General features: G+C 41.5%; 1 protein-coding gene across 2 annotated transcripts in view; it reads right to left on the bottom strand.

Moving 5' to 3' along the window:
• UNC5B (unc-5 netrin receptor B) overlaps positions 1-16,995 on the bottom strand; it is a 367,951-nt gene that overhangs the window by 9,218 nt on the left and 341,738 nt on the right. For both annotated transcript variants that reach the window (XM_060768853.2, XM_060768851.2), the window contains 3 exons: positions 5,820-5,969; positions 3,593-3,757; positions 1,487-1,665 (listed from right to left, as the gene is read on the bottom strand). In XM_060768853.2, coding sequence (XP_060624836.2) covers positions 1,487-1,665; positions 3,593-3,757; positions 5,820-5,969 — 494 coding nt within the window. The remainder of the gene's footprint in view (positions 1-1,486; positions 1,666-3,592; positions 3,758-5,819; positions 5,970-16,995) is intronic.

The raw sequence follows: 16,995 nt of genomic DNA on the forward strand, positions 1-16,995 counted from the left end.
TTTGGGATAGTTGCTGGGATTTATGGTTCACCTACAATCAAAGAGTATTCTGAACCCCACCAATGATAGAATTGGGCCAAACCTCCCACACAGAACCCCCATGACCACCAGAGTGGCCCACAGCAAGGCGTGGCAGGGGATGGCTAGTATAATATAAAAATATAAAACCGTACAAGCCTTAAAACATTCATGTTAGTGACATGTTTAGACATGCATCTTGACACAGCAATTCAATTTTATCAGCAAACCAGAGGTTAATTCATATATGTGTAATTAATATGTAATACAGGCAGTCCCCGAGTTACAAACATCTGGCTTACAACTGACTCATAATTAAGAACAGGACTGAGGAAACAGGAAGTGAGAGAAATCTACTCCACAGAAGGGAAATTCACTCCTGAGAGATTTATCACCAACTCGTTTCCTTAACAAGCCATTTTTTTTTCAAAATCCAATTAGCAGGGACAGAAAGTGAGGTGAAATCTTCTGAACAGGGGCATAGATAGCAAAACAAACACCACAGAGGTATTAACCCTTCCCTATGCTGTCCAAGGCTTATCTATCTATCTATCTATCTATCTATCTATCTATCTATCTTTTATTTATTTTGTATCAAAAACATTCCATAAATTAGTATGTCAATTGCCTTTGTGACCAAGTGACAGTTTTCTCCTCTTTTCTCCCAAATATACTAGATTTCATCTTTTAAATCCCCTCCTTTCCCTAAAATTATACTTATTTATTGATTTTGTATCAAAAGCACTGCATAAATTAGTATAAAACTGATAAAAATAGAAGGAGCGCAGGCGGCTAAATATCTTTTGACCAAAAACGGGCAATAGCAATGGCTTTGTCTGTAGCCTCCAACCATTCTTCCTCTGTACATGAGGCAGGGCATAGTAGACAAGCATACAGATGCGGAGTTGTCTGTTCTCCTCCACTGTCACACAAGTTGTGGGATTCTTTTAGGTAGCGCCATTTTGCCAGGTTGTCTTTTGATCTGCCCACTCCACTTCTGAGTCTGTTCAGGAACTTCCAAGTTGTCCACTCTTGGTTTACCCCTGGAGGAAGATCCTCATGGGAGGCCATCCAGTTGGGATTTCCTGGTTTAGCTGCCCAGAGGGATACCTTTGCTGTTGCTGGGGGGAGACGCTATCTATCTATCTATCTATCTATCTATCTATCTATCTATTGCTCACATAATCATATATCTTTCTGTAACCAAATATAAGCAAAGAGTAGTAGAGGAACACAGGTGTTAGAAGCCCAACAAAATCAAGGCTGAGTATTTCACATCCCTAGTGTAGGGTTCATTTGGTAGCCCAGTCTAGCCAAGTAGTCTCCAAACCTCATCTGAGTCTTTCCCTGGGAAAGACTGGATGAGTGGTGATGCTGGAATATGTGTGCATTTTGGGGAAGAGATGAATGAAGCAGCTTCTTAAGTTGTTGAGGCATTCAGGAGGGAAGCACTGAAAGAAAAACTTACCGATCCATGGAAAGCTTCTGAGCAAGAAGACGCCAGTCGTTTCCTCTGGAGTTGGGGGCATCAAGGCTGTTGCAGATTTTCTGTCGTATGGACAGAGGGATCTTGAAGGCATAGGGCCCTAGCTGAGTCGTCAGGGCATTGCCAGGGTGGAAACACAAGGCATCGAAGGAGCTGGAGTTCTGGAACACAAAGTGGATTTGCAAACTCACTCAAGGTAATCAGATGGAAGTGGCAACTACGGACAAGTGTTTGTGGAAACATCTTCTGAGGAAAATTATCAGTACCACATAATATGGCTTATTGTATGGGTCACAGAAACATAGAAGCCTTTTCCATTGATGACCCCTGCCCCACCACCACTACCACCACCAAGCTGCCCTCGGTCATTACAAAGGCCCTCAATTCAGTTTTTTGCCCTTGCAAGTAAAAACAAATAATTATAGTAGTTTCCCATCTGCTGTGGGAGAGAATGAATACTCCTTAATAGTATTCTTCCCATAATTAACCACCTCAATGGGTTGCACAGGAATTATTGGCCACAAGACTTGTTTTCTGCATTGAAAACCAGGTGTTCTGTGCAAAGACTTCCCCTCCAACACTGTGGGAAAATTGTACAGAATTTCCTGACTGCTGAGAAACTAGTTATTTTTTTAAAAAAAAATGGGAATAAATGATATTTTTTTCCATCCTTATTTAAGTGTCCAACAATTAAATTGGCTTGTCTGTTTAAAATAAACTTTGATGAACTTTCCTCGTGTTTTTTTTTTAAATGAGAGAACCAATTAGGAATATGACATTTATATATAGGAACAAAAAAATATCAATTTCGAGCTGGATTCAGGAACCGGATTACAGGAAGTGTAGATGCAGCCTCAGTTCTTCAACCTGGGCTGCTATGTCACTAGCTATATCAACTTCCCACTTCTAATTGGCTCCTTTTCGGCTTCTGTGTGGGAATGTGGACTTGAGAAAATGAGCAGTGGTTCTTTATAGGTTAATAGGGCTTTCGGTTTTTTAGTTTTTAACTTAGCTTCTTTTTTTGGGGGGGGGGGGGAATGTCTTGGAAACCTCTCTTTTCTCACTCTTTACTATTCAAAATTATTCTCACTCTTTCCTTGTAAACTCTATCGATATCTAGAAAATATAATAAAAATTTATTTAAAAAATATTTTTTAAAAAAAGAAAATGAGCAGAGGATACGACTGCATGAGGTTTTTCCAGCGCACGGGCTGCTGCTTGACTGCGCTTCCCTTCTTCCTCCTTGTTGCTGGCCTTTTCTGCAATCTTGGTCTGGCTGACCCGGAAGGTATAGCAAAGGAAGGAAGCCTGAGGCGAGGAGTGGGAAGCGGCCTTCTAGCGGGGGAAAGGCTGCAGGCAGGCGTGACTTGGCAGCCGCTCTCCACTTTCTCTCTCTGGGCTCCTCTCCTGCTCCTCTCCATGCTCACTTCACCCGTCTGACTTCCATCCTCACTGTGATGGGACTCTCCAGAAAGAGAGAGGATGGGAGAGGGAGAGGAGCCAAGGAAGAGGAGCCAGATGGAGGCTGCACGGGGCTCAGGGAGCACAACAGGGAGCAAGCCAGCCAGCACCGTCTTTTTCCCAGAGTTAAAGCGAGGAGCAGCAGCAGAAGCCAGAGGAGCTTCCCTTCTTTTTCTTTCCACTTGGAGGGGTTCTGAGGCACCCCTTTTCCTGCCCTCTCTTTCTTCCGGAGGAACGGCGGAGTGGGGCTTTTTCCCCCCTGAGGGAAAGAATATGGGGAAAGTTGCAACTTGGCTCCTGACTTTGGCTGGACTTTTGCTGGCAGTCCAAGCAGAGACATTCACAGGTAAGCAATGACCTGGCCAAAACTGTCTTGCCTACTGTGTGTGTGCAGGGGCACCTCAAGAACGCCCCTCAGGGATTCGCGCTATACGCAAATGCGTATCTTGCCTATTGCTTTAGCCACCCCTGCTGATATGTCCTATAAATATTTCAGTCAAGGTTTTGCCTTTCTCTCCTGTGCAGTAGGATAAGCCACTCTGACCACTGTTAATTAGTCTGCTCCATCTGACACCTTTGTAGCAGCAACCACCTTGTTTCTGCCACTTTGTATCTTTTTTTCCTCACCTCTCCAAGTGTAATGTGTAGCTGAAATATCTGCCCTTCCCCTTCCACTTGCCGGACACAGATCTTGCAGGTAAGTTCTGTGGAAGCTAAGCTGTATCTCTCAAGAGTGAAGGTACAGTGTAGTGCCCGTTGGCTGCCACTCCAGATATGATAGAAAGGGATTTCCTGTAGGGAACAAAACCCAACGAACACAGTTAGAGATGGAAGGACAGCTAAGATAATAAAAACAGCTACAATAATTTCTCTAATTAGTTCCCACCCACCTCAGTAACAAAGACTTTTCTAAAGAGAATGAAATACAAAATATACTTTATGGTAATACCTGCATTAGAGCAACTAAAAGTCACAAAATAGGTTATGAAGCTTTCGATTTCACAGGCTTTTTTTGTCAGGCATAGATGCTAAAAATAATTTGGAAATGTGATGGAAAGACAGTTTTCTATCGTTCTCTGTACTTCCACCAACGAAGGAGGACATTTTATTGGTTTGCTTTGATTCTTTATGCCCCCAGCAACCTCACAGCCAACAAGAGCGTATACCTTCTACGTGCATCAACCTTCCTTTCAAGACCATTTTGAATAACACGTTTAGCATTTGAAAAAAGATGCATCTCTCAGACTCTCTGTGCCATAGAGATTAGAAAACTTGTGTAATGTATTTTGTGACTTTTGATTGGCATAATAACGATATCACCATTCTGCATATTTGGGGTTTTGCTCTGTTTACAGCTACTATGGATATACATTTTAAAAACATTTAAATTACAACGACAGCAGCAGCAAATATAATGACAACTATAACTGATCTAAATCCAGTTGCTAGTTCTAGCTAGAAGAGAGACATTACATTGTCTAATTTGGACTATCAAATGGGGATAGGTCTTTATGACTAACATAACAAAGGATAACTTCACTTACAGGTGTATCATAGACCAATAGCTGGCAGCATTCCATTGGTTTTTCCTAAAATAATTATTTCATTATGCTCGATTAACAAGAAAATAAAGAATAACTTTGTAACATTATGGCAAATTACTCGAATTGTTGGAAGAGTGGAGGGGTTCGTTTTTAATAACAAGTCTGAAGGACATATGACCCTCCTTATTGAACACAGGCTTGGGGGAGAAAAAAGCATACATCTTCTGTATTATAGTTCCAAGCTAGAAGGCGAGCAGGCAACATATCAAGCATTTTAAGGAGCTTCTTGCAGATTACTGTGTAAGGGCAGGCAGATTTCATTTGGTTGTAAATTCTCACCCTCAAATCTTATTAATAAGTTTCCTGGAAAGTATCGGGTTGGCCACAAAGATGTTGGCTACTGATTTTATCCAGCTAGTCTGTTTTGTGCTTTTCAACTGTTAAGGCCCAATTCTAGGAAAAAATGTCATTGCTTTTGGATGTGATCCTCATTTTCAATGAGTCAAATATTTTCATGATATTCCAGTACCTTTGTATTATGTAATGAGAAGTCACAGGTAGAGGTTTACCTAGGGGTGTGGTGGGATTGGGGAAAAATACTTGTATTTTGTCTACCGGGATGTGGCGCAGCTGGCTGGGAGTCAGCTGCTTTAAGATCACTACTGACCAAAAGGTCATGAGTTCGAAGCCAGCCCAGGTTGGAGTGAGCTTCCAAACAATTTGTGTCACTTGTTGTTGACCTTTGCAGCCTGAAAGACAGTTGCATCTGTCAAGTAGGAAATTTAGGTACCGCTTATGCGGGGAGGCTAATTTATGATGCTATAAAAATCTCCAGCAAGCATGCAAAGAATGAGGAAGTATTTCATCAGTGTCACAAATGGACAGGGAAATGACAGCTCCCCTGATGGCCAGAATACCCTCATGAAAAAGCTGGAAAGTTAAATAGCCTCTGTTTGTCTGTCTATATATGTTGTGTGTCTATGGCATTGAACGTTTGCCATGTATATGTACATTGTAATCTGCCCTGAATCCCCTGTAGGGTAAGAAGGGCGGAATATAAATACTGTAAAAAAAGAAGTGTCACTCTTATTCTAACTTAGGCAGCAAAATGTCTTGGGTCAGTCCTGGTGAGAAGGTAACACTCTGGAACCACTCTCCTTTAAAGTGTTCTGAAAAACCTGGTGCGTATGCATTGGCTTTGCTCAGAGAGGGAATATTTTGAAAGACAGAAGAGGAAGAATTGTAGGCTTACTCTTGATCTTACAGGGTCATTCCTAAACTAATCACTTCTTGGCAGTACAGTGACTCACCTGATACTTAGCCAGGAGTTTGCTCCTCCAAAGGGAATGGGGGATATCATGGACAGAGAGGCGCATGTTGTGGTAACTGTCCTTGAAGAGAAGAGGCTTGGGTTCTTCCAAGAGGTATCCTCCAAGAGTCTTTTCTAATTCAAGCACTTCCTGTGAACAAAAGCAGATGAGAACAACAGTGAGATCAAAGAACATGCAACAATTTCTCCAAATTATACGAGGGATATTTTTTAAGTAAGGTCCGTTGGAACATAAGTACACAACGAAAGTTTATTTCAAAAAAGTAAATTTATTTTCAGAAAGTACATACTTCACTCTATTTTCGACATAGTTGCCAAGTTTGTTCAAACACTTATCATACCTCTGAACCAATTTTAAAAACTTGCTGCCACCAAAAGCCACCAAATCGTCTGTAATCAAAGAAATGCGACCTGAGCGGTCCTCACCATGGACGTTGCCACGGCCATCTTTGAATTGTCGTACCCACTTACGCACTTTGCTTTCACTCATAACAGTATCACCGTACACTTCACAAATCTGTTGATGAATTTCTGCAGCAGGCAGGTTCCTTGCTGACAAAAACCGTATCACTGAGCAAACCTCACATGCGGCGGGTGAGTTGATAGTCTTAAACATTTTTAAAGCACAGAACAGAACCGTACAGAACCGTTCTTTGATTACAGACGATTTGGTGGCTTTTGGTGGCAGCAAGTTTTTAAAATTGGTTCAGAGGTATGATAAGTGTTTGAACAAACTAGCTACAGAGCGGAAACTGAGCACAGTTGTTACTGAGGCATGCCAGTACACGATGCACGCGCTCGTTGCGATATGCGCGCGAACTACTAGTGTCTACAACAAAACGGACCTTACTTTAAAAATACCCCTCGTAGCAGCTTTCCCCAAGATGGTGCCCTGTAGCTATACTGCCCAACAAGTCCCATTATCCCTAAGCTTGCTGAAGCAAACACCGTAATTAATACATAGTGCTGCCACTACTATATATGAAGTGGACAACCCAGGAAATACAGGAAGCAATCTTCAGGTGGGGGGACCTTTATGTTTTATTATCCCACCACTGCCACCAATAAACATGTATGAACAAATGTATAACAGGGCTGTGAGGAGATTGGATGAAAAGCGTGGTGTGGCTGAGTACTTTTAAATTATATCTATATGTGTTTGAGAGAGACTTGAGATTATTATGAGAGAAACTTGGTTAGAGGCTTGGCTGAGAATTGTGTAAGAGAGGTTTGACTTTTTAAAAACCTGTTTGTGCCTCTTTAATATGTGTAGCTCAATGCCACACAATTGTATTCAGCTCCCCAGGTTCTTCAGACTTCTCTTTTGTGGAGAATCTTCTCTTTAATAATTAGACACAAGTTCTAGTATTTAAACTGAACAGAAAAATATTTATTTAAAGATTACTCAGGTTCACACAAGCTGGATGGTTACACAAAATCTTCTTGTTGGTGTCACAGTTAACTCTTAGTTCTTATAGAAACATGAAATTGTTACTATTAACCCTTGAGAGTGGCATGTCTTTAATCACTTTGAGGTTTGTTATTTCCTTTCTGTAAACTGACAAGTTACTTTCTACTTCAAATAGGTTGACGACCCTTTAAACTAAACAGGCTGGAGGCTAAACACTTGGCTCGGCTTACACTACCCAGAGCCACCTTTTCCCTTTGACTACCCTTGGTTCGGTTTCTCAATACATCAGAACCAACTTTCCTCTTTGGCTTGCTGACCAAAGACTGCCTTTTCAAACTGTGCTCTCTCCTCCAGTGGCAGTTAGCTCCGCCTCTTTCACTTCTGCCTGGAGGCCTACGTCGCTATGGCAACGCATCAGCTAAACAAACGGCTACATTTCAAACTAACCTGTCTGCACTATATATCACTCAATAAAACTTTTTTTAAAAAAACTTCTATAAATTAAATAATTTGTTACACTTGTTTACCTATTGCAGTCTGTTTCTGATTCAAGACCTGGATTCCCTGGCACAATGCAACCATCTGCCAGTAGTGGGGCTCCTTCTCTAGCCATGACAACTGGACTTTGCCAGCATCTGCACTCGGGCCCTGAGTATACCTTTTGTTTTCAATGTCTCTGATGTATCTCTATGCTAAAGGTGAGAGTTGGTCTGCCACTGCCAGTCCACAAAGATTGGTTAGGATGCTAAGTCTGATGGTTGTTGCAATTCAATGTTATCTGGAGAACTTCACACAGTTCTCAGCCTTGTTGGTAAGCAAGTTATTGAGTTAGATCGACTGCTCCTCCATTCCATTACAGCTGTTCTTATGACTTGTGTCATAACAACTTGGGATTGATGGATGTCATAATTCACACCACTGAACCAGAGAAAAACATCAAAAATCTCATCATATTTTGTTTCGTCCAACTCATTTATATTTTTTTCCTCCTGAGTGAAGGGCTCTTTTTTCCCTTCACTTTCCTTCTGCTTGCCAGTAGTTGGAGGAAAAAGTGAAAATCTTAATTTAGTTTTCTGAAGCAATGTGGTCTTTCAAGTGAGCAATCAACTCCGTAATTCTTGAACCCTTACAATATTGTGATGGTGTGGTGTCCTATTTTATAGATGAAAACCCAGTATTCACAGTGTTTTAGCCATCCATGTTTAGAGAGAGAGAAATAATAATAATAATAATAATAATAATAATAATAAATGGGCATGCTACAATTGGACAATATAAAGTATGGGCAAGTGAAAAATGTGGTCAGCAAAGAATATATCCAAAGAGTCAGAAAGGTTTTGAAGAGCAAATTAAATGGCGGAAATACGATCAAGGCTCTCAACATCTGGGCCATCCCCGTCATTAGATACACTGCTGGGATTGTGAACTGGACACAAGCAGAGCTGGATGATCTGGACAGAAAAACCCATGTAGTGATGTCGGCAGACCTTACCTGCCCAGAAAATCAGGAGGCAGAGGGCTTCTGTAAGTGAAACAAACGGTAGAAGAAGAGAAACATACACTGGCAGATTATGTGAAAGGCAGTCAAGAACCAACATTGAGGGAAGTCAATAGTAGTAAACTGCTTAAAGTGCAAAAGACAAAGAGGGAATACTGTAAAAACACAATCCAGACCAGAAGAGAAAAACTGGCAAAAGAAGGCTCTCCATGGACAGTTCCTGGCAAAAATTAAGAGCCAAATTGACAAAGAAAAAACATGGCTGTGGCTCACAAATGAAACGCTGAAAGAGGAGACGGAGGGCCTGATTCTGGCAGCCCAAGAACAAGCCATTAGAACCAATGCCATCAATTGAAAAGTTGACAACAGATCCCAAATGTAGACTCTGCAAGGAAGCAGATGAAACAATAGATCACATCCTCAGCTGCTGCAAGAAGATCGAACAGACAGACTACAAGCAGAGGCACAACGCCATTGCTCAGATGATTCATTGGAACTTGTGCCACAAATACCATCTGCCTGCAATAAAGAACTGGTGGGATCACAAGCCGGAAAAACTTACAGAGAATGAACACACCAAACTCCTCTGGGACTTCCGGATTCAGACAGACAGAGTTTTGGAGCATAATACTCCTGACCTCACAATCGTGTTAAAAAACAAAGTATGGATCGTTGATGTCACAATCCCAGGTGACAGCAGGATTGCAGAGAAACAACTGGAAAAGCTGACACGATATGAGAATTTAAAAATCGAACTGCAAGGACTCTGGCACAAACCAGTAAAGGCGGTCCCAGTGTTGATCGGCACACTGGGTGCAGTGCCTAAAGACCTTGGCCTGCACTTAAACACAAAATTACCATCTGCCAGCTGCAGAAGGCCACCTTACTGGGATCTACACACATTATTCGCCGATACATCACACAGTCCTAAACACTTGGGAAGTGTCCGATGTGTGATCCAATTCAACAGCCAGCAGAGTGTCTGCTGTGGACTCATCTTGTTGTGTTTCAAATAATAATAATAATAATAATAATAATAATAATAATCATCATCATCATCTTTATTTATACCAGACCACTATCTCCCCAAAGGAGACTTGGGGCAGCTCACATGAGGCCAAGCCCAAAAATACAATACAGCAAAACCTTACAAAGGAAGAGAAAACCTTACAAAGATTTTAAGACAAGGGAGAAAAGAAGTCTTGAATATGCCCATTAAGAATACTTGGGCAACAGGCTAAGTAGTCCTGGAGGACATTATTATTATGTGCCTTCAAGTTGTTTCTGACTTATGGAGACCCTATCATGGGGTTTCTGAGGGGGCTGAGAGCATGTGACTCACCCAAGACCAGTCAGTGAGTATCCATGGCTGAGTGGAGAATTGAACCCTGGTCTCCAGAATTGTAGTCCAATGTTTAAACCACCACGCCACACTGGCTCTAACATTGCATTCTCCTTATAGCAAAATGTATAGATTCATGTATACTAGGCATGGTTCTAAATGGTTCCAAAGTACTTACAAAACTAAAGTTCTGGTGGTGAAAACTAGGGGGTGCTGGTGCTTTGCTTCTACAGTGTTGCTAAAGTTCTGGTGGTGAAAATTTTAGAACTCAACATTTCATTGTTATGTCATTATTGGTAATTTTTATAACACAACCTATTAGGAACTGCCATTTAATAATAATAATAGTAATAATAATAATAATAATAATAATAATAATAATACTTTATTTGTACCCCTAACCATCTCCCCAAGGGCGGCTTACATGAGGCTGAGCCCAAATACAACAATACACGCAATAATAACAACAATACAAGCAATTAAAATAAAAACATGGACAATAAGATATGCAACATTAAATATAAGACAACACACAATTAAAACTGTGGGAAGGCCAAATGTAAAATTAAAATTGAAAATAATGCTGGAGCATGGGCGAAAAGGTGGTAGTGGCGTTTGTGGAAAACATACAAGCAGACCTAAAATGTAAAGTGCTTCGAAGGACAAAGTGCTATGGGATCATTATTCTGGGAAGGCACACTGGAACAACCACATCTTTAAGCTCCTCCTGAAGACTGCCAGAGTTGGGGCCTGCCTGATGTCCTTAGGGAGTGAGTTCCAGAGTCGAGGGGCCACCACCGAAAAGGCCCTCTCTCTTGTCCCCACCAATCGCACCTGCGATGCTGGTGGGATCGAGAGCAGGGCCTCTCCAGATGATCGTATACAGAGATGCGGTCACGCAGGTAAGCGGGTCCCAAACCATTCAGGGCTTTGTAGGTAAGAGTCTGCACCTTGAATTGGGTCTGGAAAATGAATGGCAGCCAGGAGGGTTGACCGCTCCCTGTAAGGAGCCCCAGTTAACAACCTGGCTGCCGCCCGTTGGACCATCTGAAATTTCCGAGCCGTTTTCAAGGGCAGCCCCACATAGAGTGCATTGCAGTAGTCCAGTCTAGAGGTGACTAAGGCGTGGACCACCTTGGCCAGATCCGCCTTCCCGAGGTACAGTCACAGTTGGCGCACGAGTCTTAATTGTGCAAAGGCCCTCCCGGCCACCACCGACGCCTGAGCCTCAAACGTAAGTGAAAAATCCAGGAGGACACCCAAACTGCGGACCTGTGACTTCAGGGGGAGTGCAACCCCGTCCAGCACAGGTTGCCACCCTATACCCCAGTCTGGTTTACGATCGACCAGGAGGACCTCTGTCTTGTCGGTATTAATGAAAGTTTGAAAGTTGTGTTAAGAGTTCTGAAATTTTCACCACCAGAACTTCAGCAACACTGTAGAAGCAAAGCACCAGCGCCCCCTAGTTTTCACCACCAGAACTTTAGTTTTGTAAGTACTTTAGAACCATTTAGAACCATGGATTGTACATGCCAAATGGATACATATAAATGGGCACATGCAGATTGTATCAAAACTGATTTTCTATTTTGTCTTCTTTTTGTGATGTATCTTTTCCTTTTTCTTCTTCTCCCATTCCCCATCAATTATGATTACAATGTAAAAGGCAGCAATGCCATTTCCTCCCTTTTCCCTCGCAAGTCATATCTTAAATCAAAACTTGAAAGGATAATTTCTGGAGTCCTCATCTAGTTATTTCAGTTTAGAAAAATGGTGACACTGATTGTGACAGCAAGGTTAAAATGTATAACACCGTAGGAACATATACACTGCCTTGATGCTGATCACTGGAACTAATCATGCATATAATATAGAGGCAGATGGAGATTTATACTTCATTAAGAATGATAGGTCACTTTCATTAGTCATGCATACCGGTGCTAATATTATTGATAGGCTCTGGAAATAATTTGACAATAGATATTTTCATATCAAGAGGGGCTAGGCAATTTGTACCTGAACTTTAAATCACTCACATTTTGATTTTGACTGCAAATTTGCAGATAAGAAACAATGAGGAAGACCTCGAGCAACAAGGCCAAAACAGTTACTGGAGCTACAAGCTATTAATGTACCAGGTAAGGACAAAATAAGATTCAGATGAAAATCAAATGAGGAGAAAAGTCAGAATCCTCACGTTATTCCAGGACAGGTGAATAGTCTTCTTACTGCCTGGCCTAACATAGGGGTTTATATTTCATAGTTCGGTTCCATGAGCACTTGAGGACAGTTTTAAACAAACAGTTCCATCAAATCATTGAATCATAGAGATGGAAGAGACTTCATAGGCCATCCAGTCCTGTTATAGTAAGTCGTAACAGGATCAAGTATGTGTGTCTGTGTTAAAGAAAACCTTATGTTGTTAATCATTTTGTGCAGCTGCTAATGTAGGTCAACTAGTAAGTTTGGATCACACCCGGTGGGGTATAACTGTATGGTTTTTAGAATACAGTTTAGCCTTTGCTCAGGCATTTTGCTCAACCATTTCTACTGCTCTCTCATTTGGATGAAGATGAAGAAGCCTTATTCTGTACTGCTTACAAAGATTATGTAAGTTTGTTGCATGGTTTGTAACATTGCAAGTTTATGTTTTAACTCTGCTGATAAGAGTAAAGTTTTTCTGTTCTTTTTCCTCTTGTCTGGGTGCAATGTTATTGTGCCTTCTGTATTGGACTTGACTGAAATACGATTAGCGCAACAAGTCCAACTCCCTGCCCAGAAGCAGGAAAATCGCATTCAAAGTGCCTTCCAGATAACTTTTTAGCAGCGAAATTTCATGTATGCTGGGCAATCAGTTCCAATGTATACAGGTAAAGGAACTGCAGCTTAAGGTGCAGTGCAGATTACTGAACTTAAATTTACTCCCATTTTTCCTAATGACGATAATTTAACTTGAGACTGAATTTGGGATCTCTTGCATACAAAGCATACAACCTATCAACAAGTTAAGTGTTGAGAATTTGCTAGATGTTTTTTTGGAGAAACTATGATAACTTCTGACAGAAGTCTAAAGAACTCAGGACTCACTTTTGTGAATGTGAGGATTCCTTCCAGCTTAAATGATGGGACTAGTGGTTGAGATTGGCTCCCATGTCAGTGAGACAAGTTAATTCATCCCTGCCTCTGAAATGTGGTTGAAAATACTGTCCAAGGTGATGAAGCTCCTTTGATGTCATGGCTCAGCACCTTGGAGAGCTCACATTCCAAACAAACATAAATTCCTAGAAATTGTGGTTTTGTCAGATGAGGTAAGGAAAACCACTGGTGCTGGGGGGTCATACTGTATACCCCCATTAGCAATAATGAACAAAGAGAGAACAGAAAGCATTTTCTGTCAAATCAATTGTGGAAGATGCTGAACAGAACTGGTCCGTCCTGGGCCTGGTCCTGTTCAACATCTTTATAAATGAGTTAGATGAAGGCTTATAAAGCATGATCATCAAGTTTGCAGATGACACCAAATTGGGAGGGATAGCCAATACTCCAGAAGATAGGAGCAGAATTCAAAACGATCTTAACAGATTAGAGAGATGGGTCAAAACTAACAAAATGAAGTTCAACAGTCACAAATGCAAGATACTCCACTTAGGCAGAAAAAATGGAATGCAAAGATACAGAATAGGGGACGCCTGCCTCGAGAGCAGTGCGTGTGAAAAAGATCTTGGAGTCCTCGTGGACAACAAGTTAAACAAGAGCCAACAATGAGATGTGGCGGCAAAAAAAGCCAATGGGATTTTGGCTTGTATCAATAGGAGTATAGTGTCTAGATCCAAGGAAGTCATGTTTATTTATTTATTTATTTACTTTGCTTATATATCGCTGTTCTTACCCCTCTTTTCTGCCTTGGTTAGACCACACCTGGAATATTGTGTCCAATTCTGGGCATCACAATTGAAGAGAGATATTGAGAAGCTGGAATGTGTCCAGAGGAGGGTGACTAAAATAATCAAGGGTTTGGAGAACAAGCCCTATGAGGAGTGGCTTAAAGAACTGGGCATGTTTAGCCTGAAGTAGAGAAGGCTGAGAGGGGACATGATAGCGGAACAATGGCTTCAAACTACAAGAAAGGAGATTCCATCTGAACATTAGGAAGAACTTCCTGACTGTGAGAGCCGTTCAGCAGTGGAACTCTCTGCCCCAGAGTGTGGGGGAGGCTCCTTCTTTGGAAGCTTTTAAACAGAGACTGGATTGCTATCTGTCAGGGGTGCTTTGAATGCCATTTTCCTGCTTCTTGGCAGGGGGTTGGACTGGATGGCCCATGAGGTCTCTTCCAACTCTATGATTCTATGATTCTATATACTAATTCCATTAAAAATACATAGTATAGCTTCAGCATAGGATGCAGAATAGAGTCTTGGTAGATTCTAATCCCCCCCCCCCCCCAAACCAGGGAACTCCAAGGGAAATGACAAGGCATGATTCTGAGGAACTGGGTTGAAGGACCTCATTACTGAAACCAAACTCTGGATCATTGTTCAAGACATTGTGTCAGTTGGTTTTGCTCCCCAGAGTGACTTCCTTTCCAAGTCACATTATACACTTCTTTGATTGCCAGTTGTGACCTCTTCAGGATGAAGAAAGCTAAAGTATATTAGTGAGCGGGGAGGCAGAAAAAAGGAAGCAAGCTACCAGTTTCCAAGCACACAGCATTTTTATCCTATCTTCTCATTGGTATGGGTGAATAAACTGGCATAGACCCAATGTAGAAAACAGAGAGGCAGTCAAATCTATAAGCTGATGACAGAGACACAGGTTACAAGAGGCAATGTCAGGGCTGGTTTGTCACTTCATGAAGGCAATGCCAAGTTATGACTTCTACATGTGAATAAGATATTACAGTTACAACATGACAGGTCATCCAAGCCATCTAAAACACCCGGTTATGCTGCGGAGATCATTCACATATTCAACTGCCAGTTGTGGGGATGGACCAAGCATCCTTGCTTTCTGAAGCTGGAAGAGAAATATTGCTGTTCCCAAGGCTGACATGCCTGGCCCTCTCTCTTTCGCACTATTTATTGATTCCCATACCCTGGTTTCTGCAGTCTAGTAGAATTGTTATGAGGTGCGGTGGTCATATTACATTATGTAACATGATTTTTGTTTCTAGGTTATGAATGTCATGAATTATTTTAATGTTCGTGTATATTTATAGTTATTTTATGTCCTGGCATGGGATGTTTGCTGTTTGTATGTTATGCTGTGTTCTGAATCCCCTTTGGGATGATGAGATGGGCAGAATATAAATAAATAAATAAATTCCTAATTGGTTCATGGGAAAATATGGGAAAAGTTTATTGAACTATTTTTGGGGGGACATCCTGCAGCACATTTAGCTATAGTTTTCCAATGAATATTTCATAGAGTCTCAACCAATTTAACATAGTTTGTGGCAGCCACAAAAACAAAGTTTCTGGAATGTAACAAAACTCAAAAATTACAACAGCAAAACAACAGAGAGTAAACAATCAGGCACATCAAATCACTCTCAAGAAAAGATTCCCCCTAGGCACTTCCAAGCCATTAAATGCTAATCAAGGTGGTCAGTTGAAACATTCACACCTAGTTCCAGCAGACAAAAGTCCTTTGTCCCACCCTGGTCATTCCACAGATATATAAACCCATTTTCATACTTCCTACGGACCTCACTACCTCTGAGGATGCTTGCCATAGATGTAGGCCAGGCATGTAGCTGGGGGGGGGGGGGGGGCTTGAGGGGCTTCAGCCCCCCCCCGAAATTCTCATGGTGGTTCGCGAAAATGCCTTACTGGTGCATTATTTAAACTGTTATGTTTATTCATATCATGATTTGATCACCATACTCAATATATCCCATATGCATGGGGGTATTGGGGTAACGATACAAAAGGTTTGCTAGGGTAGACCCTCTTTCACTTAGACTCAGCCCCCCCCCCCTGAAACAAACTCAGCCCCCCCCCCCCCCCCGAATCGAAATCCTGGCTACGGGCCTGATGCAGGCGAAACGTCAGGAGAATATGCCTCCAGAACATGGCCATATAGCCCGGAAAAACCTACAACAACCCAATGTAACAACTACTTTCAATGTCAGTACTACACAATAAAACAGGAAATGACACTTTCAAATCAGGAACAGATTTTTTTTTCCAAATTGTGTTACCTAGTGTTATTTATATGCACTATAACAAACTATTGTTCAAAAGGCAAGTCCAAAACAATGTCTGTTTGTTCCTACCACATGTCTCTCATCTGATCTAGAGTTGCTTAGAGTGCTTCCAGACAGTGCCAAAATGTGCATTTTAAAACTAGAAAAAATACCAGGACTTGACAGCAGGTCCTCACACAGCCCTGTCATTCCTGAGAAATAATAATAATAACTTTATTTTTATACCCCACCAACCATCTCCCATAGGGGCTTTGGGGTGGCTTACAAGGGACAAGCCCAAGGTTACAATTAAAACATACATGTAAAACACTTTAACCAATTAAAACATCAGATAAAACAAATAACAACACAATTGAAAGCAATATAAAAACAATACAGTTGAAAGAAACTTAGCGGAGGTACAGATTCAATGAGAAATGCTCCCCTGTCACCCTCACAACCTTTCTTTGAAACGGATCAAGATGGAGGGCAGATGGGAGACATCAGGCAAAAGTTTTTTTAATGCGCTGAACCTCATATGCGCAATCCATCGAATCTCTCTCTCCACCCAATTGTTAATTCAATCTCTGTCTAATATTATAAAGTTGAAAAGAAAGAGTTTCAGAGAGTTCTAATTGCTTTCCATTTGTGCTTTGCTTGATCCACTTGTGTGTCTGTGGCTCCATGTTTTGATAGCCGGACCAGCTGATCAGCTGTTTCA

This window comes from Anolis sagrei, chromosome 3 (genome assembly GCF_037176765.1).
Source record: "Anolis sagrei isolate rAnoSag1 chromosome 3, rAnoSag1.mat, whole genome shotgun sequence".
Classification (NCBI taxonomy): domain Eukaryota; kingdom Metazoa; phylum Chordata; class Lepidosauria; order Squamata; family Dactyloidae; genus Anolis; species Anolis sagrei.